Here is a 23742-nt window from a genome sequence, read left to right on the forward strand (position 1 = left end):
GTTTCTCAGAATGTGTAATCTGTTCTGGGAATTCCTCTTTTGCATCTTCCTATTTGCTAGCCCATTTGTGAGAGGGAACTGGACAATTAAGATATTCTGGAATTAAATAACTGGTGTGAGGCTACAAGGATTTAGCATTTACTGAAGTAAAAGTATTGCTTGCTTTTAAAGTTCTTCAGGGTTAAAACTTCTGATCTTTGTCAGTACTCTTACAGCTTTGTACCTTACCAACTAGGAGCCCTCATCTGTGTGTTGAAGGCAGAGCAAAACTAGAGTGAGAATATTTATGACACTTGTGATGTAAGTACAACAGATAATATATAGATTTTAATAGCTGAAACTTGTCACAGGGAAATAGAATGAACCAATGTGAGATGCATGTTTTGAGGGTGCCAAATATACCTGGATTTTCACTTTATTGGTACAATAGCAAAGTGTAATTCCAAAGGAAGAATAAAGTTGAGGTGATTTTGTGGAGGTTTACAGGAAACTTCCTCTAGTATAAGCAGCAGGCATAGAGAAAACTGGGTTCTTACTTGACAGTCATCATAACTAACCTTAATACCAGCTACTTTAGAAGATGTGACTGTTATGGCAAGGTAGTATTTCTTAGCTAAAAAGAGGTGACAGAAGACAGAAGAATAAAAGTTCTCTAGGGATCAGCTGTTTTTCCAGTGTAGTGTTTTCTTGTGAAAAGGTATTGGTATGTAACTGTATTCTGGGAGAAAAAAAGCTGCAAATCCAAGTCAGCTCTAAGCACAGCAAGAAAACTTTAGTCTTAACATACATGTCTTAACATCACACACTTCCTAAACTGACAACCAGGTCCTGTAATAAAAAAGAAGTCTAGTCAAACCTGGAGCTACTACTGTGGTTATGTGTAAGAATTACAAATTCAATACTTGCTGTGCTGATGGAGTGTGCTGTTGGACAAAAGTGGGTTTTCTTGGCAGAAAGCCAGTTTGAAAAGTCGATAGCGATGCACAGCAGTTAGCTCTCCTGTCTTCATGTGCCATTGGGCTGTGCTTTCAAACTGCCTTACTAATTCTAGTTAAAAATGAAAAACCTTTAAAAAAACCTTCAGTTTAACCAAATATTGCACTGATGTGAGCAATAAGGTGTGGCAAATAGTGTGAACAGCTGGAGGAGCTTACTGTTTGGAAGATTCTATGGCATCTGTGCCATCTGAGATGCTGCTCACTCTCTGAGAATGAGATTTCATTTTTGTAGCTGTCTGTACCTAGCAAGTTGGATGGTTTGCTTCCATTTATACACAGTCCCACTCTAGATTCAGTCATCAACTTTGCAGTGCATTTTGCTTTTGATTTGACAGAACAGCTCACTGTAGCCGTTTCAGGCTGCAGGCGGATGATGAGTCTACCTCCTCTGATCACTTCAGACAGCGTTTGATTACTGCTTTCGCTTTTTAGCAACTACGAACGAAACTTGCCATGAGCCTACACCAGAGGCCTCTTGGTAAGACTCCTTGTTTGGTCCTTTAGTGTGACAGCTAACAACAGTAGTAATTCAGTTTTAACACTGTTAATTGACAGAAAGTTGTGTACGCTATTATTGTACTTCTGTTGCTGTGATAAATAAAATTGGGGTATGTTTGAACGGATTTCTTCCAGTTGGACTGATTGTAGCATTAATGTCTCTGGTGCTGGTGACACTTCACTAATAGGCAGGGGAGTTGCAGGCTTTGGTTTGAAATTGAAGAGATCTTGCATTTGATACTTGTCCCTATTCACAGGTACTTTTGAATTCAGCATATTCTTCTACTTGCATTGTATTTTATTCAAAGATTACTTTAAACTGGATTTTATCAAGTTGATGGCCAAGTGCTTTTAATTTTCTTATGGGGATTTTTTTGTTGTTGTGATTCAGCTGAGTTCTTCTTTTGTGGCTAGAGGGAAGGAATGAATTTTGAAGCTTTAGGAACTGTACATGGTTTGTGGAATGTTGCTAAAGGATCAGGAAAAGTGCTTCAGAGGATCTGTGCTTTTTATTCAAGTTAATAAATATGAACACCCAGCTAACTTCTAATTCATAACTAATTATAACACCATGAATTTACAGAATTAACTGTTTCATGTGTGGTAGAGAGGAAGTTGCTATGTGGCTTGTCACTATCTGCTACAGGTAATAGCTGCCTTCTTCCAGGCATCTCTACTTGACCTATGGCTGCAGAATGAGGATCTTACCATCAGCTCATCTCCAAGAAGAGTCCAGTTCTTTGAAGCCTAGCAGTTCATCCCAGTCTCCCCCACTGATATAAAATCCCAGAGCAGTAGACAGAGGATTTGGGCTGTCTAATTCCGGCATTTCTGGTTGGTTTTCTTGGATTTTAACTGTTTGTAAGGTGTAAGTTGGAAGGTCTTACAGAGCTATTAGTTTGATATAGAAGAAATATTTCTGAGATGTTGCATTTACACAGTTTATGCAAATCTGAGCACAGGCATTCTAGTTTTGCAGGATTTTGCAAAGTAGTTTTAGTGAATTCTCTTTCTCTCTTCCTCTCCCCAGCTAATTAAGGTTTTAAAACAGGAGCTCTGAATAGTTTTGTGAAAAAGAGCAGTGACAGCTAGAGCAGTTGTAGAGTGAAGAACAGCTCTCAAGTGGAGGGGGGGGGGGGATGCAACTCATCAATTCTTAGATTCTCAATCTGTTAATAGCTTTTTTAAATCTGTGTTTTAGTATTTAATAGCTTTCACTTGTTCTGAATTCTACTCATATTCTATTTTTGTGACTGATACACTAACTTTAAAGAAATAAGATACTGTCATTCAAAGCCCATAGTGTATCTCTGCAAGTAGATTCGATGTTCTAAAAGCGTGGAACATGAACTGCCAGTTAAAAGGAAAGTGGTTTTGATATGTCCTTCAGTAAACCCAGTGGAAGGTTATTTACTGTCATGGCAAATGTTAAGTTATGTAAAGTGTCACATTATTTTAGTCTCAGAAAGGAGGCTTTGAAACAGTCTACTATATATATTGTACCAAAATTCTACAGCAAAATATTGCTCTGTATGCTATATTTTCAAGTGATCCCCCCCCCCCCCCCCGCCAAATCTCTGAGTAGGTGAACAGCTTGTGTGTGTGATAGAAGTCATGACTTTGACCAGTCCTTCTCTTGCTGTCTTTGAAATGAGTGACACTAGTCTTATGGTCCATGCAGATAGGGATTTTTTTTTTTTTTTTGCCAAATGAGGCAAAACATAAATAAGCAAACAGTACATCTATAGTAATTTTAAAAAATGGAGCCCTAAAACACTTTGATTTTTCAGTTGTTTGTCTCTAAAATGGAAGTGTTCTTGAAGTTACATGGCCTTAAATAGGAGCTTCTGACCCAAAATTTATTAGTTAATAGAAAAGTAACTGCAGTTGCATAAGCAAGCATCTGAATACTCAGAATTTCATTGCATACGTGAATATTTTCATTATACAATCAAGTTGGCTGTGTACGAGGTGTTATTGTTTTTTTCTTCAGGGAAGAAGACTCTGCTCATTTAATAAAGCTTTTTTTAAGCATTGCTTCTAGAAACATTAACCGTGTATACCTAGGCATTGTAGTATATGTCACTGAAAAGAGCCAAGCAAATTGCCTGTCACAGTTATGTTTGAGATTCAGCAACTGATTCAGTTTTTGATACCTAAGTATAAAATGCTTTGGTTAATATTTCAAATGCTCAAATAAAAAGTTACTGAGTTTATGCTGTTGTGATGGCCTTGTTGCCTTATTAGAGGTTATTCTATAGCTTGAAGAAAAGGAAGACCTTTCTCTAGCTGAATTTATTTAAAGAAAGGCACCCTCGATGTATTTGAAAGCATTTACATTCAAATGTGTCAACAATTTCTGGTGTTAAACTGTGTTTCCCTTCTAGCAATTCCCCCGAAGTGGCAGCTAAATTTAATTTTATGAAACTGAATTTTCCTTTAAACCCAAGTAAGGAATACTTAAAAATATTTTGTCCCAATCAGATGCTCACAATTGAGTAGTCATCAGCAATGCTTCAGAAAATGTTATAGTAGTTAAACCACATGGTAAGGAATAATGAAAGTCTGCCATTATCTCATAAGAAACAGCATTAACTCTCTTCCAAAAAGAGGCATATGGGTACTTTTTTTTTTCCCTGCCTTGTACTTATCACTGCTTGTCAGGATCAAAGTTCACGTGTCTGCTACTTCTGAGAATATTTTCCAAATTAGGTAGGTTTTGGTATGAATACACCTTCATAGGTAGCTGATGTGGTGTTTTACAGATGCTAGGACATATCAGAAGTCTGGTGAGTGATACTGGCTGATCGGGTTCTCAGTGCTTACAGTTTTGTCTGCCTGTGCCCACTTAGGGTGGACCTGTGTCATGTATGCGTGTTCTAGCTGGTATTGATGATGAAATGTGATGTGATTTGAATAACATCAAACTCATCCTTTTTTTTAAAGGAGGGGGAAGGGAGAAAAAACAATGTCTGAAGTCTCTTGCGTTTCTTAAATTGCTGACTCTGAGTTTTCAGCTAATGTGTTAGTCATAAAATGCTTCTTATTGACTCTTAATTTGGTAAAATTCTGAATGTGTTTCATATGTGCAGCTGAAAGCTTGTTGTTTGCTAATGTTGTAATGTATTTGTGGGATCAAAAGACTTGGGGTGTGTGTCTGAAAGTCAGGTGAGCACCAAGGGTAGAATCTGGAAAACCAAAGGAGTGTTTGCTGTAACAGGCCCAGTCTACTGAAATACAAGTTTTCACCGTGTCAGAGGGAGTAGAAATGGGGAAGAGATAACTGATGTACTAGACAGACACATGCTTCATAGGTAGAATCCAGAAAAGCCCTTTCATTAGGGTTGACCTTTCGTACCCTGGAATATCTGAATCTTTTCATTCCTGTGCTGTCAGCAAACATTTGTTGAAAATCATTAGGAAAGTGTTCCATCCCTTTCTGTTTGCCCAGGTATCTGTAGCAAGACACCTCCCACGAGTGTCTCAGTAATGATTACTTAAAATAATTGTATTGCTCTTAGAAGAGTGCCAGAAGGCTTCGTAGTAATTTTTTTCCCGATTTTACATAATAAAGGTCTTCTATAACTTTTAATTTTATTAAAGCTGTAAAATTTGGCATTTAAACATGTTGAAATGAGGTAATGAAGGTTGTCTGTTTGTTTCATATGCCCATTTGCAATTTTCTAATGGAATATAATTTTCCTAAAGACGGTAGCCTGAGTCAGAGCATCAAGTGAGCAGTGTTCATTCTTAATGACTGTCTATTAAACATTTTCATTATTCATTGTGTGTACATATAAATTGTACACAGTTTATATGTACTGCATGCTGTTTTCTGAAAACCTAATTTTGGAAAGAAAATACGAGAAATTGAAACAAACAGAAAATGAAATTATTCTAACAAATCACTGAGGACAGTCACATTTTCCTCATTTTCCTGGAGCTATACAGGCAAAGATCAAAAGCATGTGCATACTTCTGTGAGCCCATTTTGAAATGCTCAATAAACCAACTCTAGAAACATTTAGTTGAGTATGTCTGGTATTGCAGGCAGCTGTTTCTTGGCTCACTTCAGCTGCTGCTGAAATACTCGTGCTTCTGCAAGGTGTTCACGGTAAATGGGGAACGCAGTCCTACACTTCTCACCCCAACCTCTCAGAGGAAGTGATTTGCTTGCTATTGCTCAGGGCTCTCTAAGTTGAGTACTACCTGCTCCTCCATGACAGCATTCTCTGTCATAATAAGATGACTTTTGTTCTTGCAGGGGACTGAAGGATGAGTTGTATTTACTGCATGATCAGGTTTTGTTGTCAGAGGATGTGTGTTCAGTGCACTCAGTGAGGCTGCAGTCTTACACACATGAAAAATAATTGGTTTTATTACTAAAAGTTGTATAGTGCTTGCATGCAGTGCTGCCAAATAGAGATTGTGTGACCAAGTTTAATTATATTATATTCAACTACTGAATCATAGAATTGCAGAGTGGTTTGGGTTGGAAGGGACCTTCATAGAAACATAGAATAGTTAGGGTTGGAAAGGACCTTAAGATCACCTAGTTCCAACCCCCCCTGGCATGGGCAGGGACACCTCACACTAAACCATGTCACCCAAGGCTCTGTCCAACCTGGCCTTGAACACCGCTAGGGATGGAGCATTCACAACTTCCCTGGGCAACCCATTCCAGTACTTCACTACCCTTACAGTAAAGAACTTCTTCTTTATATCCAGTCTAAACTTCCCCTGTTTAAGTTTTAACCTGTTACCCCTTGTCCTGTCATTACATTCCCTAATGATGAGTCCCTCCCCAGCATCCTTATAGCTCCCCGTCAGATACCGGAAGGCTGCTATGAGGTCTCCACGCAGCCTTCTCTTCTCCAGGCTGAACAGCCCCAACTCTCTCAGCCTGTCTTCATACAGGAGGTGCTCCAGTCCCCTGATCATCCTCGTGGCCCTCCTCCGGACTTATTCCAACAGTTCCATGTCCTTTTTATGTTGAGGACACCAGAACTGCACTCAGTACTCCAGGTGAGGTCTCACAAGAGCAGAGTAGAAGGGCAGGATCACCTCCTTCGACCTGCTGGTCAAGTTCCTTTTGATGCAGCCCAGGGTATGGTTGGCTTTCTGGGCTGCAAGCGCATGCTGCCGGCTCATGTTCATTTTCTCATCAACCAATACCCCCAAGTCATTCTCCACAGGGCTGCTCTGAATCTCTTCTCTGCCGAGCCTGTAGCTGTGCCTGGGATTGCTCCGACCCAGGTGTAGGACCTTGTACTTGTCATGGTTAAACTTCATAAAGTTGGCATCAGCCAACCTCACAAGTGTGTCGAGGTCCCTCTGGAAAAGATCATGCAGTTCCAACCCCCCTGCTATGGCCAGGGACAATTGCCACTAGACCTGGTTGTTCAGAGCCGCATCCAACCTCGCCTTGAAGACTGCCAGGGATGAGCAGCCACAGCTTCTCTGGGCAACTTGTGCCAGTGTCTCACCATGCTGTAACTCTCTGGTTATAGCAAATAATTTCTTCCTAATATCTGATCTAAATCTACTCTTTTTTAGTTTAAAGCCATTCCTCCTTGTCCTGTCACTACATATCCTGTGAAAAGTCCTTTCGGTTTTACTTGCGTTTAATATTGGCAGTCCTGATTTAGTGGTTAGACTTGTTCTTAACGGTCTTTACCAACCCAGTCGATTCTATGATTCTAATATACATTCAGTGGAATGACCTATTTAACAAGCAGTCTGACATGATATGTATGAGCTTTTCTGAATTGTACGTAGGATTCAGGCCTGTCACGGAGTGTTCTCTGTCCCAGCTGCTTCAGAAGGGTTAAAGTGATATGCATGGTTGCTAATAAAAGTCTGCTTGCTGAAAGTAGGCAGCTGTTGTTCATGTAGTAATCGTGCAGCTTTTTGCAATCCTGATGAACCCTGCTTTGAGAGAGATACATGAGATCCAGGGGAAAATTGCCTTAGTTCTGTGCTTAAAATACTGTTAAACTAGGATCAGAAGCTATTTCTTGCTTTCTTGACAGCAGTAGGTGATAAATACTTGGTTTCCTGTATGGGGAAATAAACACTGATCTGATTGAGTAGTCTGTAGCATATCCAAGCTGGCACAGTTTGCTTTGTCAGAAAAGATGGGTACTCTGTGGCATCAAGGTACTGTGAATTACTCTATGATGAGAGCTGTGTGACTGTCATGTTAAAAATCTCTTGTTTTCAGCTTTATTTAATTTGGAGTCAGTGTTGTTTGTTATTTGGGTCAAGAAATACACTTCAGCAGTATCCTTGTGTAGAATGTCTCAAATACACACCTACAGGAAAACAGGTTTGCTATGCATTAGCAAATTACTGCATAGCAAAAGGTTTCAGTAAGCCTGGAGTTTAAAGTGCAGAACCATAGTTTTGACTTGCAGTTTCTCTTTTGTTTTAAAAGGAAAAAAAGAGGGTGCTTTTAATGTGTCCAAGACTCTTCTACATTAAATTTCATTTATGATATAATAATCATACAATTGTTATATACGTGCTGCTTCATTTTCTAGTGAAATCCATGTGGGTTTTTTTTAACACTGTTTGTGCAGAAGAGGATTTCTTTTAATCCCATTTAATTCTGTTTATGTTATGGATAGACTTTGTCTTGTGTGTAATAAGTATCTATAAAATTCACAGATTGGGAGATTGTGTTAATACCCCCTCATCCCTGGCCACCATCATCTCTTGGCTCAAAGACAAAATTTCTTTCCTTAAAGCAGTCATTGTTTACTCGTCTGCTTCCCTTGTCTCCAGGGAATTGTGCAAGAATTACTTGTATTTTCTTAATTGCATTGTGTCAGGAATTGGTGAAACAACTATTTCATCTTTGTTCAGATGAAACTGTGGACTTTCACTAGAAGATGAATTCCTAGGTATTAAAAACTTAAAGGGTGATATTTTGTGAGCTCAGTTGTTTTGAATCTAAACAAAAAGATTCGTTGTGGCACTTTCCTCAGGCTAGTATCTAACTGCAGAGACAAATTTTATTTCTGAAGTTTGTTTGTTGGAGTAGTTCCTGCATGTCATGGAGACTCTGAACTTACTGTCTAATGTTGTTGTTCCCAGAGATACCTGTGACTTAGATGAGGAAGTATTTATTGATTTGTCATTTCTTTCATTTTCAGGCTGCCTATCACAGAGAGCGTTGGAACTGAATATGCTGAAAAATGCAGACAGGCAAAGTCACAAGAGCAAGAAGTAATTGGAAATGACCAGCTTGTCTATAGAACAGGTAAAAAAAAATAAATATATATATATATACACATATTTGATTCCTATTATAATCTCAGATACCCCTGTTCTTTTCTACCTTGTGGTCTTTCCTCCGGAATCTATGAAGTTATGAAACCTTACTGTGTATTTCTTATTTGTTTAATGCTGTATGTGCCTTTATTTTGTATAAGGCATAGTATTAAAAAAGGAATATTACTTTGTGGAAACCACCATGTATAATGCTGTTGCGTAGATATATGTGCATACCTCTGGTTTATTGTATTGATAAATATAGATAAATGATTGAAATATCATTTCAAGGAAAAGATATCACTTATTGGAGTCATGCTTTTCTCTATTCTGTTTTCCCATTTTCTATTCATGTTATTCTGATTTATACTTGATTGTTGCTTTGAACTGCCTTTAGAGAGGAATTTTATTGCACTTCTTTCCCCTGAGCTCTGGTTGTTATTGCTATTAACTTTTACTTACAGACAAATTCAGAAATATTATGTTAGTATGATACAGTCAAGAAGATCAGTGTGTGAGCATGAGATTTGTACTGTTAATTTATGGATTATAAAGGTGAATGTTTTTAATAAGACTGATATTAAGAGCTCCAAGACCCCTTTGTAACTGTCAGCTCTATCAGTCTGGAGGTGCATGTTCTATTTGGGAACATGAAAATTGTCATAAATGATCAATAATTTGTCTAGACCAGGCCCTACCACTCTTGTTGTGTCGAGTACCAATGTAGTCAAGAAATAAGCTGCACAACATAGAAATGAAAAACTGATTTTCCCTGAGGGTTTTGGAGTCAGTACCCCTTCTGTTGCTTCTTTCTGAATTGCTGTTCTAACTGTATAAATTGACAGCCCATTTTAAATCACAGCATCAGAATGGTTAGGGTTGGAAAGGAGCATAAGATCACCTAGTTATATTAAAAACGTGCAAGATGAAGAGGACTGCAGTGGAGAACAGAAGTCTCACCAGCAAAGGCTCTGGATTAAGCTCTTCAGGGCTCAGTCAGCAGCAACTTCATGTACTTTGTGTTATGACTGAAATACTGTAACTTAACTGTGAATGCCCAGTGCTTTATGGCTCAGTGTAGGAGCCACTACAGAGAGTGTAGTGCTTTCTGTGGCTTTCCTTTTACATGAGTTTGCTTGCTAACTGCAATCACGTTGTGCATTTGAAGCTTTGACATCAGCAGAATGATCAGTAATGTAGTAAGCATCTCATTTGATTCACCTAACCAGTACTTTCAAGTATACTTTTTTATGCATCTCATTTTAATTTGCTGGGAGATACCAAGATCCAGCTTTACAATTCCTTTTCCTAGAACTGGTAAATACAAAAATCTAATCTTGTGTTATAGGATCTCTTCAAACTCAATTCAGGAAACAGGTACCAGAAGGAATACATCTGCTGTACAGGCTACAATAACTGAGATATTGGAAAATGTCTCTTTCCATGGGCAGTAGACTGTTTTAGTCATGGCAGTCAACATAGCTCTACAGAAGTTTTATGACAGTTGAAAAGGAAGTAAGCAGGCAAAATTGTCTTTCCTGTATGTTGTGGTTTAACTAGGTTTTCAGTTTATTTTGCACTGACTCTGAATATAGAAATTAATATCATTATTTATTCTGGATTGGAATTAATGCTTGTTATACACAGAAATACTTCTCTTGTCATAAAACAGAGTGGTGTGCAGTTGCAGGCATCCTCATTTTGCTGTTTTTAGGTTGCAAGTGTCCTGCATTCTCTGTGTGCCAGAATCCAAGATGCATGTTTGAGCATGAGGATGTCTAACAGAGGTGTGCAGTAGTTGGGTTTGTTTGGCCCACTCTTAATAATGTTTTCCATAAAGTATAAGCAATTGAAAAAGTGAAACTTTGTACTTGCCAGTAAGTCTGTACTCTGGTAGCTCCTTGAATCTGCAGGTGCCTCTCTTTTTTTAAAGACCAGTTCTCATTTTGATATTTATCAGAACTTTCAAAAAGGTGTACATTCAAGTATATTTCTGTTCTGCAGAGAAAATATTTACGGCCTTCTAAGATGGTTACCCAGTTCCAGGTTGGTTTGTTCACTAATAATACTGGGTTTCAGAAAAAGGGTTCATGCTCAGTTTTAGAGTGGGCCTTTTCATGGCATCTTTGGTCACATCAGTGTTTAGCTGAAGTCACCAGTTTACTCTGAGGCCCAAGACTGTACTGCCTGCTCTAGACAAAAGTCTCACAGTTGTCATAGTATTAGTTCCCCAGGCAAACTTGGTAATGTTTGTTTCAGTTTAGGCACAGAGTACATGTCTTGAAGACAAGAAACTCAAACCGTACAGGTTTTTATATTTGGCAATGTAAACTAAATGATTGTATGACTGCCAGTTCTCAAACTGTATATTGATGGTGGCTAACATTGGATGGCCATTTGCTTTTGGCATATTTTTTCCCCCCAAACCTTCATGCTAAGAAGAAGGTAAGATATTGCTGTCATAAACTGTTATATAAAAAGCAATATTAAAAAAAAAGTTGTATCATCAAAGGAAAAATTATATCTGAAATTAATTAAATTGATCTCATGAATACCGGTGGGTCTTCATTTGTTTCTGGTTTGTTCCTTTGTATTTTCTAAATAAAATTCTTAATTGAATTTTAAGTTAATGATTTCTTACTAATATACAGAGGGTTTCTGAGTTAGAGAAGCTTATAATATGAATCATACCATTTAAATTTTTTGTCCCTCCCTTCTTTTTTATAAGCACTTTCTAGAATTACTGCTGTCCTCTGTTGTATGCCTTAACACATTTTTCAAAATTGCAGTTGTTAAATGGAAGACCTAATAAAGGTAGGAATGCTGTGTTGCTTTAGCAGGAGTATGCTGATGCTGGGTGCTTTTCCCTAGCAGCTTGAGATTTCTTCCAACATTGGTCAAATCATGTAGAGCTTCTGATGTCTCAGTAGTGACATGTTTGTGCCAGAGGGAAGCCACTCAAGCCTTTGTACAGTGTCGCTGTGACAGAATGCTATATATGAGTTTTCCTGGGAAATCTATTTATAAAGTTGACCAAAAGTATTTTAAAGAGGACAGTTAATGTTTTCAAGGGAAGCTGCTATTAAGTTCTCCTTAATATGTGTTTAGTAGTGCTGAGTAAATCACTGTGCAGTGATCACCTATAACTTGCATTATACAGATTCTAGGTAAAGAGCCTTTCTGTTGGAGAGTGTGGCTGCAGGAGAACTTGGATTTTCAGTGCTTTGTGAAACTGTCTTAATGACCTGTCCAGCTTTTGGGACTTTATTTTAATCTGGGAGTAACACATTTGTAATCTTTGACACTTGGAGACTGTTTGGGGGGGTTGCAGCACATTCAGGTATGGTGCAGAGACAAAAGTTGTTCTGCCTGCTTCTGTTTTGCTGCTGTGTGCGATTGTTAGTAGCTTTTCTGAAGAAAGGAAACTGACTGGGCAGTGAGGTATGTAGTCTATAGCTTTTATTTTACAGTCAATAGTGCCTTAGTAAAAATACTAGATTTTTTTCCCACTACTGTGTATTTCTTACAGAAACAAGAAGACATGAAGTCTTAAGTTTTTATAACTGTATGAAAATAGGTAAACTTCACTGTAGTTTCTGATGAAACTCAGTTGAAATAGAAAGCGTTTCCACTTTTGATTGCAATATAGTGGGGTTTTTAGCCCAAGTGTTTAATTGTATCTCGCTAAATTGTTGCCTACCAAAGTTTTCACCTTCCACATCTGCCTCCACACCTGCTCAATTGCTTTTTTGTTTTCCATGGTCAAACTGACAGGCTGCTGAGCAGAAACTTATGATAGCACTGAAAGATTTTTTTTTTTTTTTTCTTCCTCGTGTTCCCAGTGTCCTGGGTTCAGCAGTAGCAGTCATTTTTCTCCTTCTTGGTAGCTGGTGCAGTGCAGTGTTTTGACTTTCAGCTCGGGAACAGAGCTGATAACAAGGATGTTTTGGTTTGGCCAAGGACTTTGTGAGCCTCATGCTCTGCCAGGGAGGAGGGGAAGCCAGGGGGAAGCAGAGACAGGACACCTGACCCAAACTGACCAAAGAGGTATTCCATACCACAGCACGTCATGCCCAGGATGTAACGGGGAGTTAGCCGGAAGGGCTGGGGGACTGCAGGGTTGGAGGAGGTATCGGTCAGAGCTTGGTCGGGCTGGGGGGGGTGAGTTATCGGTTGGCTGGTGGTGAGATGATGTATTCTCTTCCCTTGTTATTTCCTTTATCATTATTATCATTGGTGGTAGCAGTAGTGATTTGTGTTATACCTTAGTTACTAAACTGTTCTTATCTCAACCCGTGGGAGTTGCATTCTTTTCGATTCTCCTCTCCGTCCCTCCGAGAGCAGGGGGAGGGCAAGAAAGGGGAGGAAGTGAGCGAACGAATTACCTGACTGGGTTTAAACCACGACACCCAGTAATAGCAGTGACTAACTCCTGCAGAGAGACTGCAGAATGTAGTGTCACATTGAAAGGTCATCATGATACCAGACTTGTTTTAATTGCCAAGTCATACAAATAGAGTGTACTGGCTATTTTGTATTGTGTAAAGTCCAGGAGACTTTAGGGGAAATAACACATGGATACATGAATAGGGCGTATTTTTTCAATATTGTCAAATTCTTGGGAACAGGGATAGATTTGGCAGTTGTATGTAAGCTGTGCCAAACCACGCTTAATTAAGAGAAAGGCATACAGAATTATAGAATTGTATACATCCTTGATGCTGATGTGGTTTATACATAGAAGCAATCTTTTTCAGAGCTACTGCCAGTAAAACAGGTGCATAAATGCAGAAAAATCTCTTCCAATATACCAGTGTTGAAAAGTATTCATCCTATTAGTATGTATCAGTATGTGGCTCAAATTTGATAGCAGTTAGGTTTGCAAATACTGTGGTCATTTTCTGCTGGTCTTTCCTTTTCTCTATTGAAATAACTTACTCTTGGTTATTTTTATGCCTAGGTACTTCACTGGGTCAGTGTGAATCAAGTGCTCTGACTTTTGTACCGATAAGTAACGATAAATGTCTGGATTTGCCTTTAGCCAAACACAGAGAAGAGGTAATTTTGTTGTACTTCCCGTTATGGAATAAAGCTGAAAATCATGTTTTGTTTCATTGGGTTTTTTGATTGGTTGGCTTTGGTTTTGGTTGGGAGTGGGGGAGGTTTGGTGTTTGGGTTTTGTTGGGTTTTTGTGGGGGTTTTTGGTTTGGGTTAGTTTTTGGTTTTTTTTTTGTTTGTGGGTTTTTTAAATTCTGTTCCCGTTTTAAGCATTTAGTCCTGTTCTTAAAAGGAACAAAACCTTTGTTCATTTTAAAACACAGTGTAAAAATTCTTAGCAGAAGAAACATTGGTGCTACACTCTCTGTTCAAAGGAATTTATGTAAAATATGTAAGCAACTACATGCTCATGTCGTTTTCTGTGATCTTCTAATGTGTTTTAGGAGTCCAGTTATATACAGATGCCTAAGAGGTGATAAAAAATACGGCACAATGTTTTATACAGAGGTCTCATGTGTGGCCTGGAAGCTATTGATATTTCAAATCTGTTTGAAATCTGTTTTGAGTTGCTTTGTAGACTTACGAGTTTTCTTGAAAAATTGTTTCAGATAGTGTCTCTGATAGAAAACAATACAGTTGTGATTATACAAGGAGCAACTGGCAGTGGTAAGAGCACACAGATTCCACAATATATTTTGGATTATTGGTTTGAGAAATCTGTCTACTGCAACATCGCTGTTACCCAGCCTCGGAAAATTGGTGCCAGCAGCATTGCCAGGTGGATTAGCAAGGAACGATCATGGAAACTAGGTGGATTTGTAGGATACCAGGTATAAGAAAATTTGAAATGTTTTTAAAAATACATTAAGAAGTACTGTATTTTCTGTCTGGATTATGTTTATCTAGCACACTTAAATGTTAGAGAATCTGTTTTTAAAGTGAAATTGCAGGTTTCTAGCTGTCTCTTGTTAAACAATCATCATTAAATGCTTAAGCTTTTGAAGTTAAACAACTAGAAATACTAGTTAGACTCCTACAGAAATATTTAATGGTCTTCATTCTGGCAATTGAGTGCATCTATAAATCACTGAAATTGTTGCAGGAGAACTATACTGTGTCATTTTTCATTTGAATTCCTCAATTAACATACTTGATTTGTTTGACTCTGACATTAACCTGTCAGCTGTATCAAAACTTTCTTGCATTGTATGGCCAGATGGTTTCACTAACATCTTATTCTTTCATCTTAATATGTGGAAAAACTTGACCTAGTTTTCCTCTTAAGTTTGCCTCTTCCTTTTGTCCAGCTCTGCTCCAAACTTGGGTCTGTCTCTCCCTTTATAAACTTAATGCCACTGTCATCTTCTGACACAGATGCTAGTTCTTCAGTCAGCTCTGTCAGTAACCGTAATAATCTGCTGTGATCCTTGTTTCAGTGGGAGCTAGAGTGAATAATTTTGATTGGTTTAAACTGTATTTCATTTTGGAGTTATTTCAAAATGCATGTGCCTGTAAATACATTCAATATCTGTTCTCATGTGTATTGCTTTTCTCACTGTGTTAGGTGAGTTTAGAGAACATTTCCACGAAGGAGACAAGGTTGCTGTACATGACAACTGGAATTCTTCTTCAGAAAGTAGTTAATGCCAAAAACCTAGCTGAATTCACGCACATTTTCATTGATGAGGTAAGTTGGTGGAAATAAGTTTAAATTTCATAGAAAGAAAAACTTCAATTTTGTCTCTTTTAGATGCTAGAGAAACTAAAATGCAGACATCTGCTCATAAATATCATAGAATCATAGAATAGTTGGGGTTGGAAAGCACCTTAAGATCATCTAGTTCCAACCCCCCTACCATGGGCAGGGACACCTCATACTAAACCGTATCACCCAAGGCTCTGTCCAACCTGGCCTTGAATGCCGCCAGGAATGGAGCATTCACACCTTCCTTGGGCAACTGATTCCAGTGCCTCACCACCCTAACAGGAAAGAGCTTCTTCCTTATATCCAATCTAAACTTCCCTCGTTTAAGTTTGAGCCCGTTACCCCTTGTGCTATTACTACAGTCCCTAATGAATAGACCCTCCCCAGAATCCCTATAGACCCCCTTCAGATACTGGAAGGCTGCTATGAGGTCTCCACGCAGCCTTCTCTTCTCCAGGCTGATGCTTTGTGTAAGTTGTTTAAGCTAACACTTTTCGAAATGGGGCTTGTCTCGGTGGTCTTTTGAGCAGCAAAGTTCAGAACTGAGGGTGTGGGGAGGATTTGGGGGAGTGCTTAGCTTTTGATATGATTGCCTTGAAATGCTTTCTGAAATCCTCTGTGTGGATTTCAAGAATGTGTCTGGCTAGTCCTTGTAGGGGGAGGCAGCTAGTTTTTGTTCACTTGGCTGTTACTGCCCTAGAGTTCTTACTCTTCAGTGGTGTCCTGAAAAATAAAATGGCTCTCAAAAGTTCTTTGTTTTCTTTCTGGATTTACAGTCCACTCATGTGGATTCATTATTATTACTGTCACTTCACAAAAAACCTAAAGAAAATATACTTGGTATTTTTGTAATTGGTGTGTTACTGTGCTTATTTTCTGTGGTAAGTGGTATTTGACTGTTAGATGTAGTCATGAGTGAAACTGTACTTTTGCAAAGCAGGAATGTAAATCATAGGTTAGATGTGATGTAGGACTTACATCTTGAGATGTAGTGACAGAGGACTTAGAGCCTTTCTGGGCTTTGGTTTGGTGGGGGGGGGTTGTGTTGGTGGGGGTTTTTATGCTGGCTTTTGTTCTTATTCCACTATGGTACTATAGCTGAGAGGGACTTGTCTCCCTGCTCCCCAAATATCCAAGAATCAATACTTAGTATCCCATTAGACTATTACAGTAATAATGATGGCTGTTATGACTGTACTTGAAATGGCACTTTGAAAACTCAGAAAAGATTGAGCAAATGGTTGCACTTTTGTATGAAGAAATTTTAGGACTTCATTTAAACAGACAAAAGAACCCCAAACCCACATATCCTAAACAATTGTGCCAGTTATCTTCATGGGAAAGTTTTGAGACCACTCTAATATATTAAGAGTCCTGTAAACCTCAGTACTTCAACGCAAAAGATAAGGAAATGCAGGTTAGATGTAGGATGCAAAAGTTTAATAGACGATGCATACTTAGAAAAATGTTAGGTTGTTTCTTTAGTTTTAAAAATTATTAATTGGATATGAAAATTAATGACGGAACTTTTCTGTCCCATTACACAGGAAAACAGAGATTATTCAAACCTTACTTGTTTGGGTGCTGTAACTTGAATTGTTGGTATCAATGTGTACCACTTCTTTCAGCATCTCCCAGCTTTCAAGATTATATGTCTTTTGCTTCCCCAGCCAAAATTCTAGTTTCTCCTGTTCCCCATTAGCCACTTTTTTCCCCCATATCTCCCACAGACTATGATCTTGAAGCAGTAGTAAGTATTCCAAAACCAACATGTTCTTCACTGCATTCTTAGTTGCAGGTCCCAGCCTTTTTAAGGTACTGCAGGTGTTTAGGAGCATACCTAAACAAACATAGGTCCAAAAATCATGACTTCTCACAGCAAGACCTTGCTGTCAGCCTGGAAACTGCGTTAGCTAAACAATTTTCATGATGGTGCAGTATATCTTTATGTTAGAATATGCTAATTACATTATAGGGCATGAATGTCAACCTTTGAAGGTTGAGCTCTGGAAAAGCTGCTGCACTTCATAAACTGCAATTCAAGAAAGGAACATGATCATCATTAATATTGAGATGAAGTATTCATTGAACTGCAGAGAGCAATCAGAAAAGTCAGGTGCTAGGATATGTAAAGAATTGGGTAGAAAATAATGTTTTAGAGAGTTGTGTGTTTTGATCATAGCTAGAAGCTGTTGGAAGTAAGAGGTGTTTCTTCATTTGTTTAGCTTGTAGGCAAGTCATCATAGTCCTTGCCTGGATCATTTGTAGTCTTAACGGTAAAATTGACTTACTGAACTTCAGTATCACTTCACTTGTTACTATCATTTCTACTAGAGCTAGTGGCTAGACCTCAAGATTGGTTATTCCAGTAATTCTGCAATTTTCTTGACTTAGGAGCATATGACTTTCAGAAAGGGTGCTATAGTTGTTTGAAGAGCTGTGTTGGGATTTCTTAAAATGTGATTAACATGCATACTCTTAAATCCTGCGTTTTATTCTGTGAAACTGTATTGTTGTTCCAAGTTACAAAAATAAAACATGAAATTGAGTAGCAAAGGAAGAGATTGCCAAAAAGAAAAGCATGACTTAATGAAAATTAAATTGTGACTAATGTCTTCCAGGTGCATGAGCGTACAGAGGAAATGGATTTCTTGCTCTTGGTGATCCGTAAACTGTTGCATACAAATTCCCAACCTGTAAAGGTAGGTTCAGTTATATTCTGCTAGTCTTGTTTGTGAGGATAATTTTTTTGCATGTTTTTTTATCTACAAGGGGCATGTTTTAAAGAACTTAGCATAATTGTGTCATTATTTTGTTACTAAAATATTACCTAGTTGGCCACTCTTTATAAAAAGCCAGCTAAAGGGCATTCTTTTTCTGGCTGCTGGAATGTGTTCTGAGAGACTTTCTTATTCTTTTTTTCACCCTTGTGTTAAAATGCATTAGTTTCTAAAGTCTGCTTAAGGCTAAAAAATACAAGATGGATATTTGACTAGAATTACATATTGGGTATCGAGGGCAGTATTTATCCTTAGTTAAATGTGGTAGCATTAACTCTTGGAAATACTGAGCTTTTAAAAAAACTTTTTTTTTAATTTATTTGGAAAAAAGGCAAAATCAACTTGTGTGGTAATTTCTAGGCAGAACTGGTAGTAGAACATGGCTGAGATTTTTCTCTGCATGTTATGAAATTATGCTTTGTACTAAAGCAGAGTTTGCAGAGATGTAGCATGACATATTTAGTCTTTGTGGTCTCAAAGCAATGAACTTTTGAACTGTAAGAAATTAAATACAAGTCGCAGAGTTAGGCTGTCTATTTCTGTGCAGCTGTTTGGGACCGCAGAAATTTTGCAAGACTGTAGATGTCCTTTTAAGTGCTTCAGTTAACTTTTAATGTGAACTGTTCTGTTCAAAGCAGACATAACTTGAGTCTATGTTGGCTGGTTTTGTTATTGGAATGGAATTGCCACGTTGATTCAAACTTGGGTAACTTGGTCTTAGATCTTCTAAGCATGCTGTCATGAAAAGTGCCCTTCCAGTTGGCACAGAGCATGTTTACGCACTTCACATCTTTCACTTTTTATCCCTTTTCTTCCCAATAAGACTACTCATTTATCTTTAAATTCAGAGGCAGAAATCTGAAGCTGTTCAGCTTTTAACACTTGGCTCTGCTTCCTGAGGATACCAAGTAATTCAATCATACTCAGTTTGAAAAGTTTGCCCATGATGCTGATTATCTGGTTGGTGTCAGTGGCAGGAATCCCTACAGGTCCTATCATATCTTCTGTTAGAAAAAATTCTTCTTTCATAGGTTTCTGATTTTATTTTTTTTTCCATAGGTCTGATTAAATATCTCAAAATCATTGCTGGAAAACCTTCTCCTCTATATCTGTCTCTGCAATTGCTTCTTCAGATGACAGCTTGTTTCATATTGTATAAATCTGAGACAGACTGTCTGTTTGTGGGGGGTTGCTTTGAATTTTCGTTTAATGGTGGGGAGCGGTGTCATGAAACTGAGGGTTTAGGGTTACTAAATCAGTAACTTTAATAGAAATGTATGTGTGATTCAACAGAATTTGATAGCAAGGTCCACTCTTACATACAGAAGAGATTGTGTCAGAATTGGCAATGATTTACACAGTGTGGGGTTAAGTGATTTATACAGAATTGAACTGAAATAATATGTAAAGAAACAAAAAATATAAGGGAATAAGGCTAGACCCCTTTGCTTTCTGAACTCCTAATGGAGCCTGCATGTGGCTGGATGTAGTCCTTGCCTCAGACTTGGATGATGGTTTGTGTCTAGATGAAATCTAGAAAGTAAAATCAAGGTAGAGGTGTTGTGCGGGCATGCACCACCACATGGGGGAAACTCTTGATCTCAGTTGCTGCATTTTAACACAGTGGCATGGGTAATTCAGTTTGAATCTATGTGCTAAGGCCAGTGTCTCCTACTTGATCCCTTTTCAGCCCCTTTTGAAAAACTGTAAGCAGAGTTCAACCATGTGGCAAATTCATTTAGAAAATACAAGATTATTTTCCCAGCCTCCATGAAGTAAAATTGTGTGAGGAAGCCTCTTTAAAGGGTAAAATTGTATTTATAATTCAGGGTGATATGAAATACACATGAGGTGTTTGCCTTCTAGTTTGAATATTGCAGACCTTGGGAGTAGCAGGTAATTCAACATTGCATCAACTAACAGGATGGCAGGAGTGATTCTGACATGAGGACAAGATACACCTGTTGTGGTTCACTATCACCAGTGTTAGGTTTTCTGGCAGATGGCTGGTGCAGATTATTGGTTTTGGATCACAGCAGACATTTGGGTGTTCTAAGATTGATTTTGCTGGGATGGGGGTGTTGCAAGAAAAATGGCTCTATTGTGTCAGACCTTAATGTAAAGGATGTGACTAGGATATGTACCTGTGGTAATGAAATTAGACCATTTTAGCATAAAGAGTAAGTAAGATTCCAGCATAGCATGGCATTTTGTGTTCAGATTAATGTTTTATATCTGCTGTGCAATTTTTTCAACAGGTGATATTGATGTCTGCTTCCATCAACTGTAAAGAACTTGCTGATTACTTTGCACTTCCAGATAAGAATGGTCTGAATCCACCCTGTGTAATTAAGGTGGAAGGCAAACCTTTTGCAATCGAAGAATATTATCTTGATGATTTGAAACACATTGTGAAGTTCAAGGTATTGTAAATATAAATTTATTTCTTTGGACATAGTAAGGAAGAAATTTAATGGTCAATTGAAATCTGTGTAATAAAATTATGAATAACTAGTTTTACATTAAGGTTCTAGGTTAAGAATTAATATATAATGATAGAGCAGGAGTCTCCTTACCAGCAGCCTGGGTTTTCTTTCATTTAAAATGGAATGGCTGGGAATTTTAAGTAGCGTGTGGCATTTTGTACCATAGTTTGCATCCAAGATGAACAATGTGAAAGTCTGGGCAGAAAGTAACTTACGAGGATTTTTTGGTCTCTTTGAATACAGGTGACAAACTCGGGCACTATTTCCTGGGTTTGTTCATGTTGATGTTATGTATCAAAGGCAGGAAGAGCTAGGAAACAGTCATCAGAAAAGAAGCATTTATGGTTAGAATTCTGATGTTATCAAGTGGCTTCTCTTGTCAGCTGAGGCTTGCATACTTCCTGTTTTTTCCTTTTTTTTTTTTTAATAGTCCAAGAGCTATTATGCAGTAATTTTGAACATATTTTTTGCAGCCATTTATGCTACCATAGCAAGTATGTAATTTTGAATAATGAAAATATGTTTGAATGATAGACATTCACAAAATCCCTGATAGCCATTTCAGAGCTGTATGGCTGCATTGGAGAATTGCTGTTCTAATGCCTAAGGAGGGTAGTAATGGCTGAAAATTCCTTTGCTGTGTCCATCTTTAGCTTATAAACTGCATAGTGTATTTGTTTGTAGAGCTCCTGAAGTACTATTGTATAGCATGTATCTGTATAGACAGCAGATAATGAAAGAGTGAATGTAAGTTTAAATTAATTTGATATCTGTAGTTTTATAATAGGAGCTTGTTTTACAGCTGGAAAACAGCTGTGTAGGTATTTAGTGCCTGAACTCTTTCGGTATTATGGTCCAAGACAAAATAAACAGGTTAAAGCAAAGTAGAACAAATGCAGTCAGGCTTTAATAGTGACAACCACTCTAAAAATAACTGGAGCATGGGAGTAATTATTAGTCAATTTTGGTAATTCAGAACACTATTATAATGTTGATACAGTGAAGAAGGCAGGGAATGCCTTAAAAAGTAGCAGTATGTGAACATACTGTTGTTCCTTAGCTTGCATCCCTGAATGCTGCAGAAACTGAATTAGATAAACTGATTTTCTTATGTGAAACCCAGAAGAAAATAATTGCTTATGTTGTACACAGCACAGGCATTGTTTATGCTTCAACGCAGGCAAGCTGAAGTAAATGGCTGTCAACCACTGAAGTTTTAATGCAGCCAACAAAAGCAGCTAGATGTGTGTAGCAGTTGGCCAGTCAGTTTTTTATATGGCAGCTCAGGCAGATAATATGGAGGAGATTATGTAATACATGATTTTTGTAAAAGATTTTTGATGATGGATGGCAACAAAAAGATAACCAAGAAATTGAGTAAGAAGTCTATTTCAGTCAAGTTGCATTTGTCACAGCTGCATGTTGAGCTGAATGTCGTCTTCCGCACTTCTTACCTCTGAGGTCAGGAACAGTGCTTATGCCTTACATTTATTTTTTTTCCTCTATGTATATGAGCTTTTAGGTGTTTTTTTTTTTTGTTGGTTTGGGGTTTTTTTATGTTTTTATGTTTATGTTGTGTTGTCCTAGCTATAGCCATTCTTTTGTTCAGTAGGAGATGATTGTCCAAGCTATTTGTACCTTAGGGCAACAATAGAAGCACATAAGTGCTCTTGATTTTCTTTTTATTTCTTTCTTTTTTCCTTAATACATATTTAAAAAAAAAAGAAACACAAATAAGAAAGCTCTGTGATGTTTGGTCTCACATTTTGTTTCTTATGATGTTATGTGTGGAGATTTTATCCAAGTAGTAATTTCTATACTACACTTAAAAATGTGGAAGGTCTAAAAATATTTATGTAACACCCTAATAATAATAAAAGCAAAGCCTGAGTGTTAAGGTACTTAATGAGTTAACACTGCCATATGGAAGCAGGGGCACATTTTTCATCATGTTAAAACCAGCTGGATAACTGCCTGAGGTAGAGGATTCAGGCTTAAGTTTTTAATTAACCTAGAAAAGCTTGTAAATTTCACATAATACACAAATTAAAAGTAACAACAGTCTTTGCTTTTTGCATAAACGCAATTTTCCCAAATTTCCTTTTTGTTTTTAAAATCAATAATTAAAAGTCAGATTAGATAACTAATAACTCATTCCTGAATCATCTTGATGTAACTGTCTGGTTTGCTCTGAGGTATGAACCTTTGTCCCTTCTCACAAGAATCATAAAATAATTGGTTGTTACTGTATAAGTGTAGAATTATTTTGTGAATCCTGCAGAGCTGTAATTTGTCACTCATATCTGTAAGTGATAATGTTTTAAAAATATGCCTGAAAATATGAATTTTCTTTGAGCAGTTCTGACTTGGTTAATTCGGTGAATTTGGAGATAAATAGACCTGCCAGTCACTATTTTTATTTCTGTATGCCTTTTTGGAGTAAACACTTTGCTGTGGCTAGAAAGACATCTAGTTGAATCAAAGTTTTCCAATTCAATTACTTCATTTGTATGAAAGAATAAAAGAGGGAAGGAAGGATGAAACACTCTTAAGTGTAGCACTGGCTTAACCCTTTCCTAGGTCATTCATAGGTGCTACTGTTTCATTTGTGACTACATGTTTATAAACAGTAGTTTCTTTCACTTGGTGTAATGGCCTTCATAAGCACATTGTTCTGGATATTTAATTGGATCATTTTTTCATGTCAGCCCCCTCTAAATGCCAGGGAATCAGTGAAACCCAGGTTTTGATGAAAAAATGCATGAAGGCTCTATCTATGGGCAAATTTAAAGCTAGTTGTGTAAATGTTTACTGGTTGCTGTTGTACAGTATTGGATATATCGACTGAAAATTGTATAGTTAATTCTATAAACAGATTTTAAAAATGCATGCGATTAGGAGGTCTAGATGCTTGATTTTGACAGTAAATCTGTGAAATCCCATGTCTCTACTTCTTACCTAAGGCAAGGAGTCCCATTTTTTGGCTTGCAGATACAAGATCT

At 37.7% G+C, this 23742-nt stretch overlaps 1 protein-coding gene across 4 annotated transcripts in view; it reads left to right on the plus strand.

Moving 5' to 3' along the window:
- Positions 1 to 23742, plus strand: part of TDRD9 (tudor domain containing 9) — a 74552-nt gene that overhangs the window by 11731 nt on the left and 39079 nt on the right. For all 4 annotated transcript variants that reach the window (XR_009966535.1, XM_062628071.1, XM_062628074.1 and 1 more), the window contains exons 2-7: positions 8654 to 8760; positions 13732 to 13829; positions 14378 to 14599; positions 15334 to 15456; positions 18096 to 18176; positions 20513 to 20677. Coding sequence is in view for 3 of the 4 variants with exons in the window: in XM_062628071.1 (XP_062484055.1) it covers positions 8654 to 8760; positions 13732 to 13829; positions 14378 to 14599; positions 15334 to 15456; positions 18096 to 18176; positions 20513 to 20677 (796 nt within the window). In the remaining variant the exon portion in view is untranslated. The remainder of the gene's footprint in view (positions 1 to 8653; positions 8761 to 13731; positions 13830 to 14377; positions 14600 to 15333; positions 15457 to 18095; positions 18177 to 20512; positions 20678 to 23742) is intronic.

This window comes from Pezoporus occidentalis, unplaced genomic scaffold (genome assembly GCF_034315485.1).
Source record: "Pezoporus occidentalis ecotype Australia unplaced genomic scaffold, CSIRO_AGI_Poc_V1 ctg31, whole genome shotgun sequence".
In the NCBI taxonomy this organism is placed as follows: domain Eukaryota; kingdom Metazoa; phylum Chordata; class Aves; order Psittaciformes; family Psittacidae; genus Pezoporus; species Pezoporus occidentalis.